The sequence below is a fragment of the Notamacropus eugenii genome, chromosome 4 (assembly GCF_028372415.1).
Source record: "Notamacropus eugenii isolate mMacEug1 chromosome 4, mMacEug1.pri_v2, whole genome shotgun sequence".
Lineage (NCBI taxonomy): Eukaryota > Metazoa > Chordata > Mammalia > Diprotodontia > Macropodidae > Notamacropus > Notamacropus eugenii.
Window position 1 is genome coordinate 321,115,637 of NC_092875.1, and position 27,956 is coordinate 321,143,592.

At 33.7% G+C, this 27,956-nt stretch overlaps 1 protein-coding gene across 8 annotated transcripts in view; it reads left to right on the forward strand.

The window, feature by feature from the left end:
• ERBIN (erbb2 interacting protein) overlaps nt 1–27,956 on the forward strand; it is a 179,477-nt gene that overhangs the window by 117,386 nt on the left and 34,135 nt on the right. For all 8 annotated transcript variants that reach the window (XM_072605104.1, XM_072605107.1, XM_072605105.1 and 5 more), the window contains 9 exons: nt 1,867–1,930; nt 4,378–4,452; nt 6,855–6,999; nt 8,843–8,915; nt 16,845–16,974; nt 17,441–17,556; nt 18,982–19,051; nt 25,466–25,565; nt 27,320–27,441. In XM_072605104.1, the coding sequence (XP_072461205.1) occupies nt 1,867–1,930; nt 4,378–4,452; nt 6,855–6,999; nt 8,843–8,915; nt 16,845–16,974; nt 17,441–17,556; nt 18,982–19,051; nt 25,466–25,565; nt 27,320–27,441 (895 nt within the window). The remainder of the gene's footprint in view (nt 1–1,866; nt 1,931–4,377; nt 4,453–6,854; nt 7,000–8,842; nt 8,916–16,844; nt 16,975–17,440; nt 17,557–18,981; nt 19,052–25,465; nt 25,566–27,319; nt 27,442–27,956) is intronic.

Sequence of the window (27,956 nt, forward strand, 5' to 3'; positions counted from 1 at the left end):
TTGGTCAACACCTTTTGATAATTCACATGTATAAGGTGCATTAGGGTTTACAAAAACACTAAAATCTGACAATATGATCCCTGGTTTTCTTCAAGACTCAGATAATACACTATCTTTATGAGGTCTTTGCTAATGCCATTCTTCTCTAATGTTAACTTGTATCTACTTTGTATGTATCATATATACATATATGTACCTATTGTCTTTCCCCTTAGAATGGAAGTTCCTTGAGAGCAGGGAATATTTTGCATGTTGTTGTATCGCTAGCACACATGATAGGTGCTTTGGGAATGCTTATTTACAAATTGCCCTCAATTGAGTTGGTATTTCTGACTTTCCCATTTCAGTTACTAATATCAGTATTCTTCTGATCATCTTGTCATTTGCTATAGAAAGAAAATAGAAAAAGTATTCAGTACAAGAATGATGAGGAAATTTAAGTTGGAAAAGGATGATAAAATGGTATGGATGAAAGTAAAAGATTAGGGAGGAAAGTAGGATTATTTGCATCTACGAGGTTATAACATACTTTCTTACAGTTTATTTTCTTATACTTTTCCCCTCAAAATGCTAAACTGATTTTTAGTGAGTCTTTTAGTTATTCCAATTCATAAACTTTGTCTACATGGCAACTCAGTGAATCAAGTCTCATTGATATTTTTATGTTATTTGTGTTAGTGTGATATTGCTGCCAAGTATTTATATTTCCTTTGAAGTTTCAGTTTGATACATCCTAGAAAACAGAGGGGAAAATTTTTTTTAAAAAAATAACCTTTCCTATTGGCAAGTGGTTTTTAGTATAGTCAGTATGTTATATAATAAAATTTTCACATAAAGTAATATTTCAGTAGCATAAACAGACAGCTTATTTAAGTGAGTGTAGATGAAATAGATGCATTCAGAGTAAGGAGACATTAAAGTACAACTCTTGAATTATTCTATTATGAAACCATTTGGATATTTTTGCATTATTCCAATTCAGGTAGTTACAGAGAAAATGTGAGTGTTAAGTTGGGAGAAAAGAGAGATGTTCTTATTATAGTTTTAAATTAGTTAGACCTTATTGTCAGCTAAACATACTTGATTTTTACAAGTTTTCTTTTGAATAACTTGAAAAATTATTGGATAATGCTTTAAAATTTCAGAGCATTGTGGATTTAGAACTTAGAAGAATTATAGAAAGTACCTAGTTCTTCATTTTTTGCCAATGAGAAAACTGAAGCTAGACAGATGAAATATTTTACCCAGGTATAAAGGAATAGTGAGCGAAAGAGATAGGATTCAGTTCCAAATTCTTTGTCAACATATCCTATGCATTGTACCACACTGCCTCTAATATTTAGGGAAGGAATCACTTCTTTTTCTTGAGATTATATATTTTCAGAGGAATTTGCATAACTAAAAGATAATTAACAATGTATTAGCCACCTTGAAAAGGACTAGTATTTACCCCAAAATTTTGAGCATCTATTGGCTGGACTGTGGAATGAAAATAATTCATTTTTGGAAAAGTTTCATTCTGATTTTCTTTAAGTATAATGGCTGTGACTGGTTTTTCTTATTGATAACTTGATTTCATTTGAGAGAAATTTTAAAAGACCAAAGTTAGAGACAATAGCACTAAGTTTATTTTAACTCAGTTTTTGAAAGATTTTGAACCAATTTTATATAAACTAAATATCCCATTTATTCTTGGTGAAATGCCTGGGGAATTGACAAGTAAAGTGATTTGCCCATTAAATGTTAGTCTTGAACCCAGGTTCTCTGGCTCTTAAATTAACTGTTCATTACAGAACACTGCTAACTTTAATAATCCTTTAGAATGTTGAATATTTAAAATAATTCCTTTTCAATCTGTTCACACAGAACCATGAATAGACTGACTCAGCTGGAGAGATTGGATTTGGGAAGTAATGAATTCACAGAAGTGGTAAGTTAAACCAAGTAGTACCTAAGAAATATTTATAATAAAAAATAAGATATTAAAATCACCCTACAAGCAAATACTTTTGACTAAATAAATGTTGTTTGTAAAGTTTTTCTCCATGTCTTTAAAATAATTACATTGTTTTCTTTGTTCCCCCTTTTCCCTGTTGTAAGCTTTTAGCCTTAATAGGACTTGGAAATTTAGATAAATGTATTTATAGATTTATCAAAGGACCAAAGATAAAGTATCTTAGGGAAAATGCAAAACTATGAACAAGGATCTAGGATCTAAAAATTAGCATAAAAAGAAAGTTCCATTTAAGGAATGACCAGGAACTGAACTTCCTTATTTAGAAATTAAAAGAAGGAAGATTTGAGAAAAGATTGTAGAAATTAAAGCATTCAAATTTATGTCTAATTTCATGTGTTGAGACAACACAATTACAAACCTAAATTACTCCTTCTTCACCCTCCCTCCCCCTTTATTTCATTCATTGATAAGAAGGTACGCATTCCTCAGTAATCTGAGAAGATAGATAAAGAGTGGGTCAATAATGAAAGCAGCTCTGTTTGGGTTATGGATGAGACTTCAACCAAGCATGTTGCAGTATTTGGCCAGAGAATGGCAGAAAAAATTGGACACTGGGTACTGTGAAAATCAGCTTAACATTATTTGGAAAAAGAAATCTTCAAGAACAAGTAGCTATAATTAAAAAAGGAAAATTCTTAAGTGTGGTACAAAATCTGATTTTATGCATTTGACATTTTTGTTGAAAAAATAACGCTTAAATACCTACTCAGTGAGAATGTCTATTGCAAATTTAAAATTCTAGACTGGTTTCTCTGCCATATAGCAGGCCATTGTTTCATAAATTCTACAGCAATTACATTAAATTTGATGTTATCTTAAGCAAAATGATTGCATATACATCAGTTTTTTAGAATCCACCTTCTGACCATAGGTTTTCTCCAATGATCTATTGTCCATATATGATTCTTCTGTCACACCTTTTCTGATGTACCAGATCTGCTTTTAGCAAGAGAACAACATACACGTTATTTCCCACAATGTGAATAAAGTCACGATTGAAAGGCATCAAAATTGTGATCAAATATAAGCCCATTTCCCTACCATATTCCAGTGGAAATAAGGCCAGGTTTAGAAGCAGAGGACCTGGATTCAGATTCTGGCTACTCTAAAATTTAACATTTGTGTTTATGTTATACTCCATTTACTACATTTATGATCTTAGGCAAGTCTCTCAACCTCAAGACATCTGTTACCTCATCTGTTAAGTGATGAATTGGGCTACAGGGCCTGTGCCTTCAAGTTCTAAATCTGTGATCTTATAATCTACAAGTATGTCCATTTTGTAAATCAGTTAATATGTACAAAATTGATTTCATTTTTATCCCTCAATCAGCTGATTCTCCTGACCTCTAATTTTGTCAATGATGTCACCATCCTTCAAATCACTAAGGCTTAAAATCTCAGAATTCCTTGCTGCCTCTCCCTTGATTCTTACATCCAATCATTTGCCAAATCCTTTCAGTTCTAATTCATCAGTGGCTTTCATATCCAGTCATCCTTTATAAGATCATAGTTTAGAGACATAATCCTGGTATAGCACATTCATTTCACAGATGAGGAAATCAAGGCCTTCAGGGATTAAATTACTTCTGCATGGTCTTATCAGTAAGTAGTAGGGCTGGTATTTGAACTCAGATCCCCTGATTGCTTATCCAGTGTTCCTTCATTCCTACTACCCTAATTGAACATTTCCTCATACTTGACTGGCAGTAATCTTCTAACTGATATTACTTCCTCTGGTGTCTGCCCCCTCCAACCTTTCCTTGATGCTGTTGTCAGAATAATTTCCTAAAGGATGGCTCTATTCCTGTCATCATGCATTAATGGTTCTCAATTGCCTAGAGCAGTAGGGTCAAACTCAGAAAAGGGGGTCACTAAACTGACTTCAGAAGCCACACATTTAAGAGTATCTGTGTTCTGTTGTGTTTTCATTTTTTTGTTTTTAGATATTGTCATATTATATTTTATTCTACATCCTTCCTGCTTAGGAGTATTTTGGGCATGTTTGATTCCTCTGGGATGGATATTAAAATGTAAACTCCTTTGTTTAACATGATTTACAATCCGATCCCAACCTACTATTCTAGCCTTATCAACCATTTCCCCTTATATACTTCATATTGAGCCAAATTGAACATGACATATGCTTGCACCCTGTGCCCAAATTTTGATATACATTATTCCCTCTTGGGAATTCCCTCCTATCCATCTCTGCCAATAAAGGGCCAATATTGCTGGCTACAATGCTGGTTCTCTATCCACTGTGCCACATTGCCCATGAAATGTTCTAAACAAGGTTTTCTCAATATTTCTCATGTTTATTTGGCTATATTGTTACTTATACTTTTCTTTCCATACAGCCTGAAGTACTTGAACAACTTAATGGGTTAAAAGAATTTTGGATGGATGGTAATAGACTGACTTTTATTCCCGGGGTATGTATCTGAAGTTATCAGTGTCCTATTTTACACTACTTATTTTTACCAGTTATATGGGCTGTATATCAAAAGCAGATTATTCCCAAGTTAGGAGATATGCTTCCATCTATATAACCCAGGACAGTGATTCTCATTTCATTGTTAAACATTGATCCGCTTGCTCTCATTTTTGTCATTACCTTACCTTTCCAGGTACATTACCTTGCATTTGTCTTTAATTAATTATTTGAATAGAAAATTGCTCATTTAAAGGATGCCTGTCGGTTGGGGAATGGCTGAACAAGTTGTTGTATATGATTGTGATGGTATACTATTGTGCTGTAAGAAATGATGAGAAGGATGGTTTCAGATAAACTTGGAAAGACTTATATGAAATGATACAAAGTGAAGTAAGCAGAACCAGAAGAACATTGTATACAGTAACAGCAATGTTGTAATGATAATCAGCTGTGAAAGTTGTAAACTATTCTGATCAAGACAAAAATCCAAGACTCATATAGAAAACTGATGAACTCAGTGCAAATTGAAGATACTTTTTTCATGCATTATTTTTCACCTTTGTGTTGGGCAGGAGAGAGGTGTGATTTGTTGACCAGTATGGAAATATATTTTGTATGACTTTACATGTATAATTAGTATATTACTTACCTTCTCAATGGATGGGGGTGGAGTAACAGGTAGGGAGAAAATTTGGAACTCAAGATTTTGAATATTAAAAATAAATGAATAAAAAAATGTTAAAGACATAAAAAGGCAAGCTATAAAATAGTAAATTAAAATAAGTTCAACTACTTTAAACTTGTACTAATCTTATCAATCAGCTTTTTGTTTTATCTTTCTCAACTTGTTTCTAAATGTTCTTCCTCTACTCTTTTGTGGTTATTATCATTATACTTTAAGTGATTGTGATTGCCTTGGCAATCTTCTGATAACACTGATGACAGTTCTTCTAGACTTTCTTATCCTGTGTGGTCATGAATTACTATAAATTTTTCTTAGGAAATGTCTCTAATACATTGGGAATTTTTCCTTCACATGATTAGAAATTTTTAGTTAATTTTCAGTTACTTTATCTGTTGGAAAATAATTCCACTTTGTAAAGTAATAATAAAATTTTAAAGTGCCCAAAATAAACCTTATAAAGACATGGTAGTTTTTAGTGCTGATCTTTTTTTATAGTAATAGCCATAAGTCCTATTGATTTTTTAAATTCACATTGTGTATGTATAGTTTAAGAATTAATAATTTTGTCATAGAATCTTAGAGCTGGAAAAGATCTCTGGCATCATCTAGTACTACCTTTTTGTTTTACAAATCAGTTAATTGAAACCTAGAAAATTTAAATGACTTGCTTTAAGTGACTATGTTTCTGCCCAATTGGAACTAGAATTCAGATTTCTTTCCTTCCAGTCCTTTCCATATAAATCATTACTGGTTTGATGTGTAATTAATAACACTTGCATTATTTTTCCTAGTTTTGTCATTCATGGGGTGTTTCAAATAATTCTTCTAGTTTCCAAATATTTAAGCTAGCCTAGACAGAGTGCACTGACCATACCAAGTCCCCTTTCACCATATCCATTTTCTAGGGAATAAGATGGGTACTATCAATATCAGTAACCTGAGTCTCACTGTTGTCCTAACTGCTTAAAGGATGCACTCAAGATGACTCAAACCTAGCCCTAAAGATATTTGCTGTGGACTGGTTAGGTTTGTACTTTTCTCATTGTGCTGCCTCTCAAATGAGAGGCTAATAAATTCATAGAGCCCAAAAGGCCACATATATATTTTTTCCAAGTATGCAGCAGCCTGCCTGCCCAAAGCCTAATTTTTGCAGAAGGTTCAAAAGAGTACATTCTTTGTCCACAAATAGACTGACAGTAACAGATATTCTTAGCCTAATTTCTGGACAAACATTTATCTGCATTACATTGGCTAAAATTCTGAGTCTTCTTACTGTTCCTTGAAATGTTAATAGTAGACACTTATTTTTCACAAGGAAGGACTTTGTTGGAGTGACAGAAAGGAGGGGGGAAATTTGCGGGGGAAGATTTTGGGATAGTGATGCAGGAAAAAAAAACACCATCAATGAAATATTAAAAAATACACAGAAAAGAGTAGGAAAATGAAAAGGATACAGATAAGAGGATATGTGTGTTTGTATCTAAATACAAGCTAAATATTGATATACAGTCCTTTTTGTCCTTTGTATATTATTTTGGCTGTTTTATAAAAATGCCTATAGTCCTCATGGTTGTAAGTTTAAAAATTATTTAAATTTCTTTTTTGAATTTAATTTTGGATTTTAAGTTAGTGTTCATTTTGATACCTAAACTTTTCTCACTATTTTTGTTGTGGATCAAGTTATTTGAAGTTAATCAATTCTTTTTCACTCATAGTTGATGGGTAATTTGAAGCAGTTAACTTACTTGGATGTTTCAAAGAATAACATTGAAATGGTTGAAGAAGGAATTTCAGGATGTGAAAGTCTTGAAGACCTGCTACTGTCTAGCAATTCACTTCAACAACTGCCAGAGTCTATTGGTTTGTATTGTCTACTAATTATCCTTTACTAAAATAAAGACATATAAATTTAACTTCCATACCTGTATTAATTCTAAAGTTTCATTGTTTTTTAAGATAAATTATTTATATTTTCACAAACAGGAAATTTTACTTTAATTGTTTTGCATGACATTTTCACTTCCATTCATTATTTATCTCCTGTGTTGATATTACCATCACTGGTTTCCTCTACTTTCCTTCGTAGTTTTACTCTCTGTGGTAATATCATTCCTTCAAGAACTGGGGAGTGGGGAGAGGTGAGGAGTCATCTAGGCCATGTTTCCTCACTGTCCTTGTGTAGTTACCATGAAAATGACTGAAAATCAGATCGCATAGTGGCCTTTCCCATTCCTAAGGAAAGGAGTTTACTGGACAAGCCAGAGGAAAAAAATCACAATCTAAGAGAATGGTGTGGTATTAATAATAATAGTAATTATTAGTGTTCATACAGAGCTTTAAATTTTGAAAATTACTTTGCACATTATCTCCATTGATCTTTTTTAGTATTCATTGGTTTGCTATCTCTCTTTAGAGATCTGTCTCTTTTTCCCCAAAATGGAAATAAAAATGATGATGATGATGATGAAGTTTGGTACATTCCTACTTCTTCAGATCTTAACAGCATCATTTAATTATTTCAAAGTGTTGTTGATTCTTAGAATATAAAGTATATCCATATAAAAATCTAAACACAAGATATATTTAAGATATAATCTGATTTTATTATCTTTTATCTTTTTGTTACCTTATTTTGAATTATATTAGTACAAGTTCCCATTGCTGTACATTCTAAAGTTTAAAACTTAGTGTACTGAATTAAATTGTGCTCCTTGATGCTACTGCCTGTTTAAGTAAAATCCATTTTCTCCAGTTTTTCTTGAAATAAAGTGTTTTTACACTAATCAAAGCAAAGCATCCTATATAAGTAAATTGTTTTTATCCCTTGAGTTATAGTAAATATAATTTTCCCCTATAGAAAGTGATTTCTGAGGACTTTGATATAAAGTCTTAATTCCCTTTTATTTCATAGCTCACTTTTAAAGCCTTAACTTAGCAAAGGATTTTGTTAAAAGAACATAACCCAATCTGGTAACTTATAAATCTGGCAGTTGGAAAATTTATCTTGGATACAACAGTTGTTCTTATAATGTATTTGAATTAAATTTAATTCTTGGACTGAATTATGTCATTGAAATGGTCAATATCTAAAGCATAATCAATTTCATCTTTCTTTTACAAAAGCAAAAATTATTTAGGAATTTCTCATTTGAATTTCATAATTTAAGTCATTTCCTCTTTCCTGATAGCCTACAAGTACAGTTTTATTGAGAATTTTCTTCTAACCCAATCTAATCAACACTTCTCTTTTTTAAAATTTTCATTTTTGGTCTACATGGAGTTCACAGTAAGAGTTTGATAGTATCAGTTTTAATTTTCTTTGGAGATGTCACTATTTACCATTCTTAACACCTGACCTTTTCATTCTCTCTGAATTAGAATTCATTCCTTCACACATAGAAAACTTTTATTTTAAGTTTACTGCCTAATTCTTATTGCTCATTGGCAAAGAAAATGCTAATAGCTTCTCACACACTTTGTCTATAAATTGCTCTACTTTCTTTAGAAATGTACAACAGAGATTTTTTATTTTAATGTTGCATATTAGAATTTAATACTAGTAGAATATTTTTAGTACTGCCTGTTTTGACTAAGTTATAGAAATCCAATATAAAATAATTATTGCTTTTTTGAAGGTGCATTTTATGTGAAGAAAGCACATTTAGCTTTATTTTATATAGTATTCTTTGTCTTTTTTCAACAGGATCATTAAAGAAATTAACAACACTTAAAATAGATGAAAATCAGTTAATGTATTTACCAGACTCAATAGGAGGGTAAGTTTTTCATGAAATACCAAGGTTAAAAAGAACTTTCATTCAATTCTGCAGGCCCTAAATATTTTTAGATCAATACTTATTTGTTTTTATAATGAATCATCGAAGAAGATTCCTTATATATTAAAATGATTGATTGATATCACCTTGAATGCCAGAGAGACTTATTCATATATAGTTCATTGGACAAAGACATTGGTTCTAATTCTCTTATGAAAATAAATTAGTATAAAAGAGCCAATGGGTATTTTCCATTTCATGTCTGTTTTTCATATGTTTTCATTTGCAGATGACCTCAGGGTGAGCTGATTGAGCTGTATTCTTTAGCTCTTTTCAGGCTTATTTTCTTCCCAATTGCTTTTCAGTGTTTCATGAGAAGTTTTCATGTTCGTAGTCTAACACCCTCATCTCATATACATTTTGCATATAAACAAACATATACTCTAAAGCAGTATTACCCTTTATTTGCCATGCTCTTCTTGCATTTAGACAATAGAGAGCTGACTCAATTTGGTTTTTTGGTTTGTTTGGGTTTTTTTTAACACTTTAAGCCTTATTTTATTGGATGAAGTTTTGCATTTCCTAATCTGACCTTACAATGATGATAGTCAGTATTAGCTTTCATGACATTCAACGCTGAAATAATTTCTGATGCTTTATGTAAGGTAGTAAAAGCAACACTTAAAAAGATATAATCAAGAATAATAGTTCAACTTGACAATCTGTGCTGAAGGAGACACAAATTAAAAGGTCCTTAGAGATTAATTTTCAGGGCATTTTGAAGTGAAGGACTTCAAAAGAATGGAGAAGTTGACAGCTGAAGTTGCCACTGGGAGGAAAAAGGAGACATCAGCAATTGCTGATCCCATATTCTTGTTTTCTCATATCTAAAATCTTTGAGAACTGTATAGGCCTACTATATAAATATGCTTGATGAAAACATGAGAAGGGAACAGGCAGGTTTTGGTAGTGATTTTCTACAGCAAACCACATCATTCTGGGCACATGACGGAATTAATGGAAAAAGATATGATCCCATTGTGTCTGTTAACTGTTGCACTGGTTCTTAAAGCATGTCCATATACTCCTGGAAGTACCCCAGGAGCTTTTTAAGAGGGTTCAAGATAACAAAACAAACTTCATAAAACAACAACAGATTATTGTTACAACAGATTGAGTGCAGATTGCTAGAAATATGTAGAGCAATGCCATTGTTCTCACTATTTTTTAAAGTATGTATAATTATGTGTTTTGAAAATATATTTTAAAATGTTACTTATGTTTGAGAGTAATGAATTTTTAGTTATTATTTTTAAATGAATTGAATAAAAGAGTTCTTGAGGGAAACAGTTCAAGAATTGTTGGTCTGTTAATTTTTGAGACAGTCAGTGTAATGAATAGAGCATTTGACTTTGAACTCAATTAAGACCTGTTTGAATCTCAACTCTGACACTTAACTAGCTATGTGATCCTGGGCAGTCACTTCTCTAAGCCTCAGTTTCCTCATCTGTAAAATAGGGATGATAATACTGCCTGCTTATTAAGGTGTTGTGAAGGTAAAGTGAGATAATCTAGATAAAGAGCTTTGCAAAATTTGAAATGCTATATAAATATTAATTGTTGTTTAAAAAAGCATTTGATTCAGTACAGCAAAATGCAACCTTTTGAAGTCTTTCATTAAAAAAACAACTTCAGGGTGGAGCCAAGATGGCTGCAGAATAGAAAGACGCACATATGCTAGCTAGCTCTTCCCCCACAGCCCATAAAATGCCTGTAAAGACAGACTCTCAACAAATTGTAGAGTAGCAGAAGCCACAGAACAACAGAGTGGAGGAGATTTCCAGCCCAGGGTGACCTGAAAGGCCAACGGAAACATCTGTCACACAGGATGCAGAGGCCAGCCCAGCCTTGGCCACTGTGAGGCTTGGAATCCCCAGTCACAGTAGCAGCAGTTTGCAGATCCCTCAACCCATAGTCGCTAAAGGTCAGTGAGAGGGTTTTCTCAGCTGGCCGGGAAGGGAGAAGGGCCTTCCCATAGCTCTGGCCTCATGCTGCGGCTGTCAGAGGCCACATCAGGCAGGCAGCAGCAGTTCTCACAGCAGCCCCTACAGCAGCCTGTGTCCATTGTTGGATTGTAAAACCCCTGGGGGCACTGAGCAGCTGATTCTTACCTCAGCCCTGTGTAGAGGCCCTGCCCCCACCTAATACTCCTTAGGGATTTGAGCAGCTGATCTTTATCTCACGCTGAATAGTGGCCCTGCCCCTGCAGCTTATCTGAATCTCAGCACTCAGTGCTGGTTTGGCTGAACTGGAGGTGAGGTGGTTGTGATTCAGATTCTGGGCACAAAAATTTCTTCTTGCTCCCAGACCAGTGTATACTCTTGATTGTACCACCTTGGAGGAACTGAGATCTTACAGACCCCCAGAGTATACCCTACTCTTCACAAAGGACCCAAAAGTCAAGTAACTGATTGGGAAAAATGCCCAAAAAAGGGGGAAAAAATAAGATTATAGAAGGTTACTTTCTTGGTGAACAGATATCTTCTCCCATTCTTTCTGATGAGGAAGAACAATCAGGAAACATCAGGGAAAGACATAAAAGTCAAGGCTTCTGTATCCCAAACATCCAAAATAAATATACAATGGTCTCAGGCCATGGAAGAGCTCAAAAAGGATTTTGAAAATCAAGTAAGAGAGGTGAAGGAAAAATTGGGAAGAGAAATGAGAGAGATGCAAGAAAATCATGAAAAGCAAGTAAACAACTTGCTAAAGGAGACCCAAAAGAATGCTGAAGGAAATAACACCTTTAAAAATAGGCTAACTCAATTGGCAAAAGAGGTTCAAAAAGCCAGTGAGGAGAAGAATGCTTTAAAAGGCAGAAGTAGCCAAATAGAAAAGGAGGTTCAAAAGTTCACTGAAGAAAAGAGTTCTTTAAAAATTAGAATGGAACAGATGGAGGCTAATGACTTTATGAGAAACCAAGAAATCATAAAACAAAACCAAAAGAATGAAAAAATGGAAGATAATGTGAAATATCTCATTGGAAAAACAACTGACCTGGAGAATAGATCCAGGAGAGACAATTTAAACATTATGAGACTACCTGAAAGCCATGATCAAAAAAAAGAGCCTAGACATCATCTTTCATGAAATTATCAAGGAAAACTGCCCTGATATTCTAGAACCAGGGGACAAAATAAATATTCAAAGAATCCACAGATCACCTCCTGAAAGAGATCCAAAAGGAAAAACTCTTAGGAACATTATAGCCAAATTCCAGAGTTCCCAGGTCAAGTAGAAAATATTACAGGCAGCTAGAAAGCAACAATTTAAATATTGTGGAAATACAATCAGGATAATACAAGATCTAGCAGCTGCTACATTGAGGGATCGAAGGGTGTGGAATATATTCCAGAAGTCAAAGGAACTAGGACTAAAACCAGGAGTCACTACCCAGCAAAACTGAGTATAATACTTCAGGGGAAAAAAATAGTCTTTCAATGAAATTGAGGACTTTCAAGCATTCTTGATGAAAAGACCAGAGCTGAAAAGAAAATTTGACTTTCAAACACAGGAATGAAGAGAAGCATGAAAAGGTAAACAGCAAAGAGAAATCATAAGGGACTTACTAAAGTTGAACTGTTAACATTCCTACACGGAAAGACAGTATTTGTAACTCTTAAAACTTTTTTCAGTATCTGGGTAGTTGGTGGGATTACACACACACACACACACACACACACACACACACACACACAGAGCATAGGGTGAGTTGAGTAGGATGGGATCAAGTCTTAAAAAAATGAAATTAAGGGGTGAGAGAGGAATATATTGGGAGGAGAAAGGGACAAATGGAATGGGGCAAATTATTTCATAAAAGAGGCAAGTAAAAGACTTCAGTGGAGGGAAAAAGGGGGGAGGTGAGAGAAAAAATATGAAGCTTACTGTCATCACATTCGACTAAAGGAAGGAATAAAATGCACACTCATTTTGGTATGGAAACCTATCTTACAATACAGGAAAGTGGGGGAGAAGGGTGGGGGGGATGATGGAAGGGAGAACAATGGGAGGAGGGGGCAATTAGAAGTCAACACTCTTGGGGAGGGACAAGGTCCAAAGAGGGAATAGAGGAAATGGGGGGCAGGATAGGATGGAGGGAAATATAGTTAGTCTTACACAACACGACTATTATGGAAGTCATTTGCAAAACTCCACAGATATAGCCTATATTGAATTGCTTGCCTTCCCAGTGGGGATGGAGAGGGAGGAAGAGAAGTTGGAACTCAAAGTTTTAGAAACAGCTATTGAGTATTGTTCTTGCATACAACTAGGAAATAAGAAATACAGGTAATGGGGCATAGAAATTTGTCTTGCCCTACAGGACAGAAGAGAAGATGGGGATAAGGGAAGGGAGGGATGTTAGAAGGGAGGGCAGATTGGTGATAGGGGTAATTAGAATGCTTGACTTTTTGGGGTGGGGAGAGGGGAGAAATGGGGAGAAAATTTGGAACTCAAAATTTTGTGGAAATGAATGTTGAAAACAAATTAATTTTTTTAAAAAGCGACTTCATATGTATATAAAAATTACACAAGATTCTAATAAATTTGATGCTGGAAATCTCTTTAAGTATAAAAATATGAAAGTAGAATATAAATTCCAGAAGGAGAGGGAGGGCTTCATTTTTGTCATCCTAGACCACCTGAGATGGTCATAGGTGATTAATTAAGGTTTATTGAATTGAGTTGAACTGTGCACCTTTTCCCATTAATTTAATATTGTAACATTAGCAAATTTCATATCTGTGGATTATGACTAAATACGTGGCAGAGGGGATCACATAAAATAAAATAGACACTTTGGTTATTGTTTTATAATAATTTATAAGTTTTTGCACAAAGAAATTTAATGTAGTTAAAATTACAAGAGAAAGAGGTAATTGAGGAAAAATATCTTTATAGCTGGTTTCATACCTCTACATCACCTATTCAAGATATATGAGTTAGTGATTGAAATTCATAAGACTAATAGCCATTCCCCAATAGATAAAATCATCAAAGGCTGTGAATAGGCAGTTTTCAAGGGAAGAAATCCAAGCTATCAACAACCTTATGCAAAAATGCTTTAAATAATAAATGCAAATTCAAAGAATTTTGATATTCTACCTCACTCCCATCAGCTTAGCAAAGAAGAGAAAAGACAAAAATGATGAAACATTGGATGGGCACAAATCTGGTCCAGTAATTTTGTAAAACAGTTTGGAATACCCAGCTTATATGTCTATTTAGACCTATGCTACAAAGAGAGGAAAAGGACTTATATGCACAAAGATACTTTTAGCAGCTATTTTCATTTTAGCCAAAAATTGAAGACTGAGATGGTGTCCTCTATTGAGAATGGCCAAAAATACTTAAGGCATGTCAGTGTAATGGAATATTATTGTACCATAAGAAATGGCAACCTGAAGTTTAAGAAGGAACCAAAGATTTCTGAACTGATTAGAGTTAAGTGAGCAGAAATGGGAGATTACTATATACAATGAGAACACCATTTTGGAGAAAACTTGAGAATACGATCAGTGCAGTGGTAAACCATGAATTCAAAGGAATGAAGATGACAACATCACCTCCTGCGAAAGAGGTGACAGATTTAAAATGCAGAAAGACATGTTTTCGCACATGGTCAATGTGGGAATTTATTTTGTGATAATACACATCTACACACACACACACATATAGTACTTTATTTTTTGTTTTGTTTTCCAGTTTACTAAGTGGGAGAAATTTAAAATTGCTTTCTACAAAGTAATTTCATACTGTACAAATTTCATTAAGTACAAAATAGATAACATGATGTTTTTCTGGGGAGGGAGGAAAGGAGTCAGCTAGGTGGCACAGTGGATAGAAAGTCAATCTAAGAGTCAGGAGGATTCAACTTCTCACATGACATTGCCTCAGTTTCTTTTTCCATTCCATTGGACTGAATTCCTGAAGAGACTTTAGTGAAGCTGCTAATTAATAGGCACATTGAGTGTGGATTTGGATATTCCGATCCTCTTCTAAGTCATACCATCAATGTAATTTTTTTCATATGAGCATATTCCAACTCTTTATCTCACTTTGTAATTGGTGATTCGAGAATAGAATAATTGGTAGGATCTGATACTGTCCTGAAGTTACTAATGGGCAACCTGGTTAGAAATCCTGTTAGAATATGAACAATCCTGTCAGAAATTGAATGAGGAAGGAACAGGAGGAAGAAGGAACATCTTAGTTAGAACTTCATAGGAGTACAGCATCCCTTTACTCCCTCTTTTTTAAAAATAATTTCTTATATTATGAGATATAAGATCTCATATTTCTTACCTGGATACCTTGGGACTACCTTCTTTGGATAAAACTTGCTTCCTTCTTAGCAACAGTGTGTTGGAGAATTCTTTTTTCTACAGCAGAGAACTTCCTTGGAACCCAGATGGTGGTGTGCAAAATCAGCTGTGCCAAGATGAGTCCACAGCAATTATTTGACCCTTCACTCCAACACAAAGCTCTGTGATCTACAGCAGCGGCATCAAACTCAGCATTGTAGCCTCATAGTCATTTAGAAAACCACAAATTGATATTATCCATGTATTGTATTTTTAGTTATTTTTTTTTGAACATTCCCCAGTTACATTTTAATCTGATTCAGGCTACATGTGAATTGATTCCTCTACTCTGTAGGGATACATGTTGTCTGGAGTCTATCCTAGGGCTCTTTTTCTCATCACGAGACATTATGAGTCTTTGTCTGTGGGCCATCTAGCATTAAATGCAAAAAAGATCTATTTCCAAGAGCCTTTCTTCCCTCATGCATCATCCTTATCTTGGAACTCCATTGTTTGTTAAGTTTGTTTGGTACCGTCATTCTAGCTTGGAATTTGGAATTATACAAGAAGAGTGACTGAACTCTCTTTACCTTTTGCCTTAGCTATTCCACTGACCCAAGGAAGTCAAATATAGAAAAGGGGTGTGTAGATATGCATGTGCGTGCATGCACACACACACATGCTATTGCAGCATTCTTTTTGATAGCAAAGAATTGGAAATAAAGTGCCCTTTAGTGTGGGAATGACTGAAAAAAAAAACTATGGTAGATGAATAATAGAATACTATTGTGTTTTATGAAATGACAAATATATTCAAGAGTGATGCAGAACATAATGAATAAAGCAAAAAAATATATATACTCCAATTAAACAATGTAACTATAATATTATTAAAAAAGAAGTTTAACTTTGAGTAATTAAAAACCAAAGAAGTATTGGAGAAGAGATAATGTAATGCTCCTCATTCACAGCAGAAAGGTGGAAGACTACTAGAAGATAGTACTTTATAGACAGTTACACAAAGGTTTCTGTATCAGTCTTTTGCTTCCTTTTCCTTTGTCTCAAAGAGACTTCAGTCTGTCAGTTATGTTTGGATGTGACCGTGATATAAAGGCAAAACACCAATAGCATATATTTAAATAAAACAGATTTGCTTGGGAAACATTGAAGAAACTAGAAAACAGGAATCATACATTCATACTATGGAAATAAGAGGTCCATGGTATGAGGTAAATTCTGTATGGAGGATTCATGGAAAATCAGGAAAAGAAATTGCACAGGATAAGATGGAATGGAGAGGTTATAGTCTGAATCTGATGGACTGATGAAATTGCAGAGCCATTGAAGTATAGGAAGTATCAAGATAAATAGATGTGTGTAGTAAAGTCAGTGAGGCTTTGCTATTATTTGTCAATATTGGGTCAACCTACAATTTGAAAATACAGACTTGATACGTTTGGTTAAGAACAAGATAAAGAATTAAGGGATTCTTATATGTGTAAGAATATTATAACATTTTGAATTATGCATGTTTGAAAATTTTAAACTTTAAATTTTCTTATTGCAGACTCATATCAGTAGAAGAATTGGACTGTAGTTTCAATGAAATAGAAGCTTTGCCCTCCTCCATTGGGCAACTTTCTAACATAAGAACTTTTGCTGCAGATCATAATTATTTACAGCAGTTACCACCAGAGGTACTATAAACATTTCTTAAAGTAGATTTATGTATTTTAGAGCTTATTCACCTTTTTCTAAAATCTTGTGTTTAATATTTAACTACAAAAATACAATTTTCATCAGCTTGTAATTTTTATTTCACTGTTTGTCTAGAGAAATTACTTCTTTAGCTGCTTATCTCCAAATACATATCTACATTGAAATCTGAATGATTTTTAAATATTTTTGATAAACCTTTATTAGTTTGTCTTCTAAACTAATTAACCATGAGTTATTTAGTAGAAAGATATTTTTTCATAAACAAAATAAAAGTTGAAAAGAAAACATGGTTTTTTCATGAAACTAGATACTACTCTTTTAATTTAAAAATCATTAAATTCTCATTAATTAAAATATTATTGAATATAAAATGTAAATTTTCTTTTCAAATATTCTAAATTCTTAATCTCTACCTTTGAAAAACTCATCATTTTGCTATTTCAGATTGGCAGCTGGAAGCATGTTACTGTGCTTTTTCTCCATTCTAATAAACTTGAGACTCTTCCAGAAGAAATGGGTGATATGCAAAAATTAAAAGTCATCAATTTGAGTGACAACAGGTTTGTGGTTCTGTATGCCTTATGGTATAGATGCTGAATAGAAATAAATGTTACTATTTTAATTTGTTTTTAAACTTTATTATAACATAAATGAAATGAAATATAATCCTTCTACTGTCCTGAATAGCATTTTTACTTTGCTTGGCAGATTTGCTTTTCGTATGAAGGAACTATCCTGGTTTATCTGATTGTCATCTTTTCCTGGAACATATTTTAGAAGTTTTGTTGTCTCTATGAAGTTACTTTTGTGACACATTATGGCAGAAAATGTCATAGTCTTGCTCTATTGAATAGTACTGCTTTTGAATGCAACATATTTCTGGCTATAGATGACATTTGGCATTTCCCTGTGTAGTAGTGACAACAAATTTAGCAGATGGAGTGATAGAGATTAGTAAAAGTAATTAATAAAAATACTGTCTGTCCCATACCTCTAATAGTCATTATGTTTCATTTCTATCCAGCTTTAATCGAGATTTCCTGTGTAAGAACTAGAACTTTGAATTAATCTCACACTCACTAGATAAGAATATTTCAAAGAATGCTTAGGTGTTGACATTTTAACTTAGGAGATTTTATTGAACCTTTCCATTTTACTTCAGTTTCAGTATCAGTCTGAAAATAGTCATAAGTATAAAATATCTATTCATGTAAACAATGCTACCTTTGTACAATTCTATGATGTAAAGAAATGTAAATAGCTGTTGGCAGTGGTCGGCAGCAAGTATGGACATCTCTAAGCAAAAAAAAGATTTAATTTTTTAAAAAATCTTCCATTGCACTTTTTATGTTACTATACATAATATTTTGTTTGGCTTCACTCTACATCATTGACTAACTTGATAAAACACCACCATAGCTTTCTTAGCTATACTTGAATTAGTTCAACAGGAAAAAATAATAGCCTTTTAAACCATAAAAAGAGACTCTTAGAGATTGGACAGTGTTTTATCTAGACACTATCCATAGTTCTGTTATGAGCTGGCTGTTCATGGTTCACATGTCTGTTAAACATTCTAGTGTAATTTGTGCCTTAAAATGTTGGTGTAATGAAAAATTCCTAAATTTGGAGTCAGAAGAAATATGGGTTTTAATCATCTTCCTTACCCTTATTAGTGGTGTGATTGTTGTCAAATCACTTAACCTCACTGAGCCACTGTTCTCTTGTTTGCAAAAGGAAGATAGTAATGCCTGTTGAATTTATCTCACAAGGCTGTAAATATGCTCAAATGAGAAAATCTATGTAAAGTGCTTTACACACCTTTAAAGCAGTAGAGAGATGTCAGCTATTATTATAAGATCCTATGCTCTTTAAATGTTTTCCAAGCTTTTTACATACAGCAAGTGAGCATTGTTGTGTTTTAGAATATTGAAGAACATTCCCACATTTGTGTTCAATTTTCTTCTTTTTTTTTTCTTTGACAGGATGAAGAATTTGCCCTTTAGTTTTACAAAGCTACAGCAGCTGACTGCTATGTGGCTCTCAGATAACCAGGTAGGAAAACCAGTTTTGCTACCCCACTGGTATATTATTATCCTAATTATTTTATAAAGAAGGTATTTAAGAGTAGTTCCCCCATAGCGTAAATTAAAGGGGTATAGGATTTTATGAAAGGCATATCATATTAGACTAGCCTAAGTCTTTTCTTTAGAAGTTGTCTGATACATGGATTGTGAGGGAAACGCTAAGCTTGGTATACGCCTTTACTGAGGTTCTAATTGTGTTCTTCCTTCCCTTCAAGAAACTAAGAATGGGTGGTTTAAACTATTTTATCATTGGGTAGGTGCAGAACTTTGAAGAACTATCTGTTCTTCCTGCAAGAGAATTAAGATGAGGATTTTTTGTAGTATACTTTTAGTCTGAACCTATGTTTTTGAGCAGTCTGGCTCCTGACTGTGAAGGACAGGAGAGAGCAGGAGAGAATAAGCATTAAATGACTGCTCTGTGCCAGGCATTCTGCTAAATGCTTTACAAATGGTATCTCAAGTTGCCATGCAGATATACAATAAGCTTGCTTGTGATGTCATGTAACAGATTTCACATCTTTTTAAGCTATCCATAGTAGACTAAGTACCATTTTGGCCCTATGATTCTTTGGTAATTGATATCCACATTGGTCTAAAATAGGCTGTTACTGTAATGTGAAGTCTCTTGAATAGATAAAAAGAACCCCCAAATATATATGAAACATTATTACTTTCCACAGCTCTCTGGTTTTTGAGACAGTACTTGGACCTCCGAACTTGAAATTTTTTCAACCAAGACCAAACACAGATGGGTCCTTCCCACATGCCTTCTTCTCGCAGTAGTCTCAGGATATTTCATTACTCAAATAAATTATGATAGAGTGGAATGATCAAAGTATATGGAGTTCAGAATATTTGGGTTTGCATCCCTGCTCTATTACTCCAATCCTGTGTGGCTTTGGACAAGCCATGTAACTTCCCTAGGCTTCAGTTTCCTCTTCTTTAAAATGAGTTGTATTAGCTATTAGATCCATTTTATTCTGTGGGATCTACTCCTCTTTCTACTTTTCCACTTTCACACAGAACTCCATGGAGCCATCTTTGCATCATCAAGTAGAAGTTCTGAAGTTATTTATTGGGGAGTGGTAGTAAAGCACAAAATGTAAACCCTTTGGGAAGGGAATGATTCTAGTAATCTATTCTTAGCAGTCCTCTAGCCTTAGGGATGTGAAAAGGAAGAGTTATGCTGATGAATGACACTTATCTTTAAGGAACTTGGATCAGAGATACAGGTTGGAGTTGGTAAGTGGGAAAGACCTTGTAGCTCCATCAAGGGGGACATTTGACAAAGGCACTTATGTATGCAGTTCATTTGGGAAGCTTCGGAAACAAAAGAGAGGCTTTAAGCTGTATCTTGTCCTTAGAACATTATTCTTACCTATACTTAGGTTTCATACAAGCCATATTGCAAGAGGGAAAGATCTCGGAAGTGCAGGCCAATATACTATTATTCACTTTATTCCATTTGAATAATACTTAAAGTTTTTCAAAAGTGAACTATATTTTTATATAACTTATAATTTAAGCAGGGAAAGTCTTTCAGGTGATAGCAGATTTAGGGCCATCTTATCTTGAGATTTAAACCCAGAAGAGAAACCTTATGTATCACCCAGTCCAAATCCTCATTTTACAAATGAGGAAACTGAGGGTCATAGAGACAAAATTGACAGAAATAATAAGTGACAGATTTTCATACTGAAAAGTGACGTCAATGATTGCCAGTATCAGTGTTATTTTTGAGGCAAAATTAAGTTAGATTTTGTCAGAATGTTGGAATACAGTATACTATTCTGGCAACCAACCTTGGCAGGAGAATTCAGTCTCTTAAAGTTCCATCATAGTTTTCCTAAAGCTAAAACTACCTATGCTATTTTAGCTAGATTTTAATTTATATAAGTACATATTTTCATTCTGTTCATTTCTTTAGAGGTGTCATTTTTGGTAAATTAAAGTTTGTTTGTTTTTTTACCTTGTGAGAAGCCTCATATATTTTGACCAAATATAATCTTAGAAGTCATCTTTAAATTTGTTTTCACCTTTCTGATTCATTCTATGCCTTAGGCACATCAGTTAAACATAGTATATTTAGATTTCTCAACTCAAGAATGAAATTGATCTCCAGGATTTTTTGTGGAGCCTGATAATCATATGTATAATTTTAATAAGATGATTCAATTATCTGAGTTAATGATAATATCAACATTTATATATTTAAGGTGGATTACAAACATTAAGATTTTCTTATAATTCATACCACAGTTATTCCCAGTTTACTTATCAACATGGAGGATAAAAAAAAGGTAAACTACACAATAGGATATTTATCTTTGGTAAATGTTGATGCATTTTTTTTCATTTTGCTAGCATATTAAATTTGGTACTGCAAAATTTCTGGAATATATGCTTTCCCAATCATGAAACTGGAAAGTAATTTTCTTGTAGTTATTCCTGTTTTGTTTGTCATTCAGTCATTTTCAGTTGTTTCCCACTCTTTGTGGCCCCGTTTGGAATTTTCTTGGCAAAGATACTGGAGTGGTTTACCATTTCCTTCTCCAGCTCATTTTACAGATAAGGAAACTGAGGCAAACAGGGTTAAGTTTCTTGCCCAGGGTCACACAGCTAGTAAGTGTCTGAAGCTGAATTTGAACTCAAGAAGATGGATCTTCCTTATTCTAAGCCTTGTACTCTTTCCACTACACCACCTAGCTGCTGTCCACATTATTCATGTTGTACATCTATAAAATCCAATTTAGTAATTTGATTGTAAATGTGTATTACAAGTAACCTGTACTAAAGGTTTACTCAGATGTTTCACCAAGATAATGGGTGTTCAAGTGAGATAATGTATGTATGTTAAGGTTTTTTTAATCTTTAAAGCTATATATAAATTTACTAGTATATTCTGGTGTGGATATAACCCACAGCTCTTGAAGACTCAGAGTGTAAACATCAGATACTGGCATGGCAATGAACTTGATCCAAAAGCCACCTTTTGGAAATGCTTATCATTAAAAGATTAGCCACTGGGTGAAGAACTTTTTTAGCCACAGCAGCTCAATTACTGGTTTACTGTGCCATATAGGAGATGGAATAGAGCATGGATCTACACCTATGACATCATAGGTCCATGGTACCGAAGTCCATATTATATGCATATTCATTCTACAGAATTTTGTAATTTGTATTCCTTCAATTTTCAAAATCTTTCTGAATTAATTTATTATAGTAAATACAGATTTTTCTTAATAGGAGAAAAGAATATACTGGGACAGCTCATTGCCACTTAGTAAACAGTGCATTCATAGTCATGAAAAGTTCAGTTACTCTGTGTTCTCCACAATTAACATATTTGAATATGTTTGCCTTGAAAAATGTTGAAAATGTTACCTGCATATTTACTATTTTTAAATTTTGTTTTCATTATGGCATTCATATAACAAAATTTTCTATTGCAGGTGAAAATTGGAGAAGATAATGAAACATTTTCTTTCATGTTGTCATTCATTTGTTAACGTAGCTACTGTTCCTTCCATTAATTTTAAGAAAATTGGGGTTTTTTTTCACTTTTCTATCCTGTTTTCTCCTTGAATTGTAGTATTAATTGTCTTTACTCACAATTCTGAAGGCTTGGTTTGAACCACTGAAGAGATATAGGTATAGTTACTTCAGGCAAAAGCAAAAATGTTAACTGTGGTTCCTTGCTGTGATTAAGTCTTTTTAGGAGCAGGCAGGAGTATCAGAGTAAGAATCGAGAGAGGAAAAAGATGGTAATTATTTTCCTAGCAGCTATCAACTCAAGGATCTCCCTAAGCAATGAAACATTCAGTAATATTTTCCATGTAAAAGTTGTCTTTTGTCTTCTCTTTTTTCTTACCATTTTATTAGAAAACTGTTTGCTTTAAAAAGGGAAGAATGAATATTTACTAACTGCCATTTTTTGAATTATGTTATCAAGCATCAGTATAAGCATATTATAAATTTTAAGCAAATAGCATCGTTTTCATTTTCTAGTTCTTTAACAAAAATTATAATTTGTTCTTTTTTGTTAATTTCTAAGTTAGGAGTGGGTTTGTGATAAATGGATTTAATTTTGGCCTGAAATGGGACACCGAAAATCTTATTCTTTTGAGGACTCTAAAGTTTTATTATGAGAGGGCTTTAAGATGAGTAGCCAGGGTTACCAGTTGCCACTACTGTTCAGGTTTGTTGATTAGATTGGGGAAGATAGGCCAAAAAAGAAAACTTCTACAAGTTAAGAATAACTAGTTTAAAGGTAAAGCTCTTATGCTTCCCTTTGGCCATGTTGAGTTTGAGTTTTCATTAGGACATCAAGGAAGTATTTAAATAATTGGAAATGCATGTTTGGTACTTAAGTCTTGGATGGGGAAAGAGATTTTGGAGTTATTTATGTGGAAATAATACTTGAAGCTGTGGAGTGAACGAGACTATCAAGAGAGGAAATATAAGGAAAGAAAAGAGAAGAAAATTTGACTGCAGTGATACCACTTTTTAGTTCTTCTCCTTTTTTTATCCAGTCCTTGATCTCTTTTTCCAAGAGAAAAGCATATCCAGGAAGAAGTAGTGAACTATGTCAAATGCTGATGGTAGAGTGGTGAAGCATAAAGGGCACTGGATCTAAAAAGACCTTTGAAACCTAGCTTTGAAATTTACTGATCATTACACTGGGAAGATTACTAACTTTCTCTGAGCCTTACTCTCCTCATCTGTGAAATGGGGATGATAATATATTACCTATCTCCACAGGATTTTTATGAGGAAAGTTCTTTGTAAATCCTCAAAAGTTTTTATATCTTTTTCAACATTTTATCTGTAAATTTATTAATAATTTTAAATCTTTATAAGCATGAACTTATTCACTAGTAAAAAAGAGCTCATTTTGAATTTGGTCATTAGTAGTCATTAATGATCTGTATGGAGCCATTTCCATATAATGGTGGTGGAAGAACTGCAAGGAGTTGAGGAGAGGGGAGATGGTAAAAAGTTATGATCAAGTGTTGAAAATTTTTCATAGTATTTTGGAAAGGGAGGAGAAAGGAGGATGGTAGACCTTAGCATCTTTTTAGAGGATGTGTGTGTATGTGTGAAGATGCAAGGAAAAGATAATGCTGAAGCAAGATCTTACAGGAGTAGAGGTGAGTGGGTATCAAAGATATAAATTAGAGGGATTAGCCTTATCAAGAAGTAGGGGAATCACCTCCTCTGAAAGAATAGGTGATGTAACTGAGAAATTCTGAATATTGGAGGGAGAGTTAGAAGGGTTTGCTTCAGATGTTTTAAGACTTGTCAGTCAATAAAGAAGCTCATCTTTTCTCATGGGTTGGGGGCAGAGGGGAAGGATAGTTTCAAGTTTGAGAAGAAAGACTTGCAGTGGTTGTATGGGGATTTATATGAATAAAGGCATCTGTTATTGAGCCATATTCAGATGAAGAGGAACCTAACTTTATCTAGCAATGGTCAGTAGCCCTAGAGTAGAAGTAGAGAAATCCCATAGTGGGAGTTGCCCGGGATGTGCATTTTAATCACTTATTGGGAATATTCAGGTTTAAAATTCCATAGAAGTTTTCAGTGAAATGCCCACATGGTGGCCTAGGCAGATGAAGCCTGGGCATGGGAGTGAAGGAAGACTGGGGAGATGGATCAAGGTAATAAGGAAGAACAGTGATTTTGACATCCTGGTGAGGAAAAAAAGCAGTTTCAGTATTAATAAGAAAGTAAGGCAAAAAGTAGAAGAGATTTGAGTTTGGATTGTAAAATTTAGATCTTGGAGATGGTGTAATTTTCTGTGTGTGAATTGGTAAGATGACCTCCCACTCATTGTCATTGATAGGTCATAGAATTCATAATTAAAGAGACTTGAGAGATTGCAGAGTGTATTAACTTTTGAGCCTCAAGTTCCTCATTTATAAAATAAGGATAATGCACTATGTTTCTAACAGGCTTGTTTTGTATCACAGATGATACAGTATATCAGAAAGTGCTTTGAACCTAAAGCTCCTTTTATTTTTCTTACCATTAGATATCCCCCTATTAGGTTACAAGCTATACGAATAGAGGAATCATGTCTTAATCTAAACCTTTTTATCTTCCCCAAGGTTTAGTAATAATGTTATATGTTTAATATTTGCTGAATGAATATTAGATATAAATATATTATTACTTCATTGAAAATGATATAATAATGTGAGCTTGTCTTTTTAGAAAACTAGGTGTTCATAGATTTTGCTAAAAAAAAAAGTTACTAAAAAGTGGTCTGTGTGGGCACTTTGAGAGAAATGGATTGTAGTTAGTTAGTTATTTGGAAAAATATGGATTAGAACATTATTGGAAACTTAATATTTAATCACTTGTTTTCTTTTTCTAGTCCAAACCCCTAATACCTCTTCAAAAAGAGACTGATCCAGAAACACAGAAAATGGTGCTTACAAACTACATGTTCCCTCAGCAGCCAAGGACTGAAGATGGTAGGAGTTTAATTTTTTTACATGCTTGACGATTTAAAAGCAAGCTTTTTAAAAAAAATTTTTTTTCCCCAATCTAAGACCTAAGATCTTTTAAAGGGAATTTGGGGAGTTCATCAGAAATGCCTGGCTAAATAATGGGAAAGTAACTTTACAGAGACATTAAATAGTTCATTAATAGGTTATTAGAAACCTTTTTAACTCAATTTTTGTTCCCTTTTACACACAATTAGAAAATGTCAAGAAATGGAAAACAAAATCCATTAGAGGTTCCCTACTTGGACACAAATACTCATTCACTTTAGTGGAATAAAGGACTCTTCAGTGGTGTACACAGAACAAGGACACATTTCTTTGCTTTTTGCCATCTGTTTGTGTCTGTCACCGTTGTAGCCACACCCTAGTTTCAGGTTTAAGATACAGAGGAACTAGAGAGGATTAAATATGGATAAAATTCCATTCTAAACAAAGGTATCTAAATAACAAAACTATTTTTCTATCCCTGTGGATATAAAAGTCTTGTTGATGTGCTTGCAATAATTTTATAATGCCTTTTGTACTAAGAGGAAGTGATGTTAATTAATCCTTAGGAATTCTTTTTCCCTTTTTTCTTTCCAAATTTTTAGCATGTCTTTTTGTTTTACTTTTATCAAGAAAATCCCCTTACTTAGCTCTGTGCTGCTTCTATGTCATGTTAAATAGCAAAACCTATACTTGTTTACATTTTGTATTGATTTTTATTTTTTACTTGAATTTTTTAATGGGTATGCTAATATGAAACTTACTTCAACTGTGAGTCTGGTGACAGGCGATATAGCTACCATCCATGGGCAAATTTCACTTAAGTTCAAAGAATTATATCCCCAGGTTGGCTTCAGACTAATGAATTCTTAGGACACAACAAATCTAAAAGATATTCGAATTAAATTATAAATGGAAAGCTGTAAAAAGTCTGCATTAATTGAAACCTTCTTTATTATATATATATATTATATATATGATTTCAAGATATAATCTGTTTATATTTATGTTAGCATGTACTTTAACAAAAGCGCTAGACAACATGACCTTTGAGAGTCATAGGTTTATAATGAGAAAGTGCCGTGATGGTCATCCAATCCTTTTTTATACAATTGAGGAAACAGAGGTTTGCCCAAGGTCACAAAGTAGTAGGTGGTAAAGTCAGGAATCCATTCCAGATCATCTGACCCTAAATGCTACCCTTTTTCATTTCTCAAGACTCCTACTTCTAAACCCATGATACTGTGATCTCTGAGGTCATTTCCAAATCCAGATCCTGTGATTGCATGATCCTATGACTTCTCATCTTCATAAAACTTTCCTACCTATTATATGGCATATTTTATATTCTCTGTGTATCATATAATATATATTTAGGATTTGCAAAGTCCAAAAACCTGAGTGAAATAACTTAAGTGCTGTCATATGTGTCTTTAGTAAGCTATAGTATGAAAGCAGCATATGTAATTTGTTAGTTGACCATCTCCATTTAGGAGTATGATGATGGAGCACTGAGACAAGTACAGCTTTAGGAAAAATTTTCTCTCAGTCAGAATTTGTGTCTACATTATTATGAGAGTGTACTGTGTAGGTGCTGATGAACTATGGCTTCTAGCCTGGCTTAGCCTAGATGTCTTAGACATATATTTACATGAACTACTCAAAATAATGAGTAAGAAATGGTTTCCTATAATCATAGTAAATAATAATTACTGTTTTCCCCCTTTTCTCTTTAGTTATGTTCATATCAGATAACGAAAGTTTTAATCCTTCTTTGTGGGAGGAACAAAGGAAGCAGCGTGCTCAAGTGGCATTTGAATGTGATGAAGACAAAGATGAAAGGGAGGCACCTCCCAGGGTTAGTATTTCCTCTTCTCTTTCCAAATGTGAAGTCAAATTGGTAAGTATTTATTCAATACTGTGTGTCTAACACTGTCCTGAGGAGTCAGGGTATTGAAAAAGAGAATCCCTCCAGGAACTTCTTTGCACAACTAGAATCCGTGAAAAGAAACTGCGTGGTATAGATAGCTATTATGAGTTGTAAGAAGAGAGAAATTAGTATGATCTAGAATTGTAATTTTTACCCTGAATTTTCTTTTTCTGTACTCTTCTGTTTTAGTTTTTGAGCAACAGAATAGAATAGAATATGAGTAACAAAAGTGATATTTTATATGTGCATTCCCAAAAACCATTGTTGATATGCTTAAAAATTTTACAGGCAAATCTTAATTTTTTTTCCCATCATGAACTAACCCAGATCTCAGGCAATGATGATAAAAACTAAGCCAGAAAGTATTTGGGCACTGGCACAAAGAAAGTATGCATATTAATCTTTGAAGTTGTCTATGTAACTTGGAGTCAGATCTAATTTCA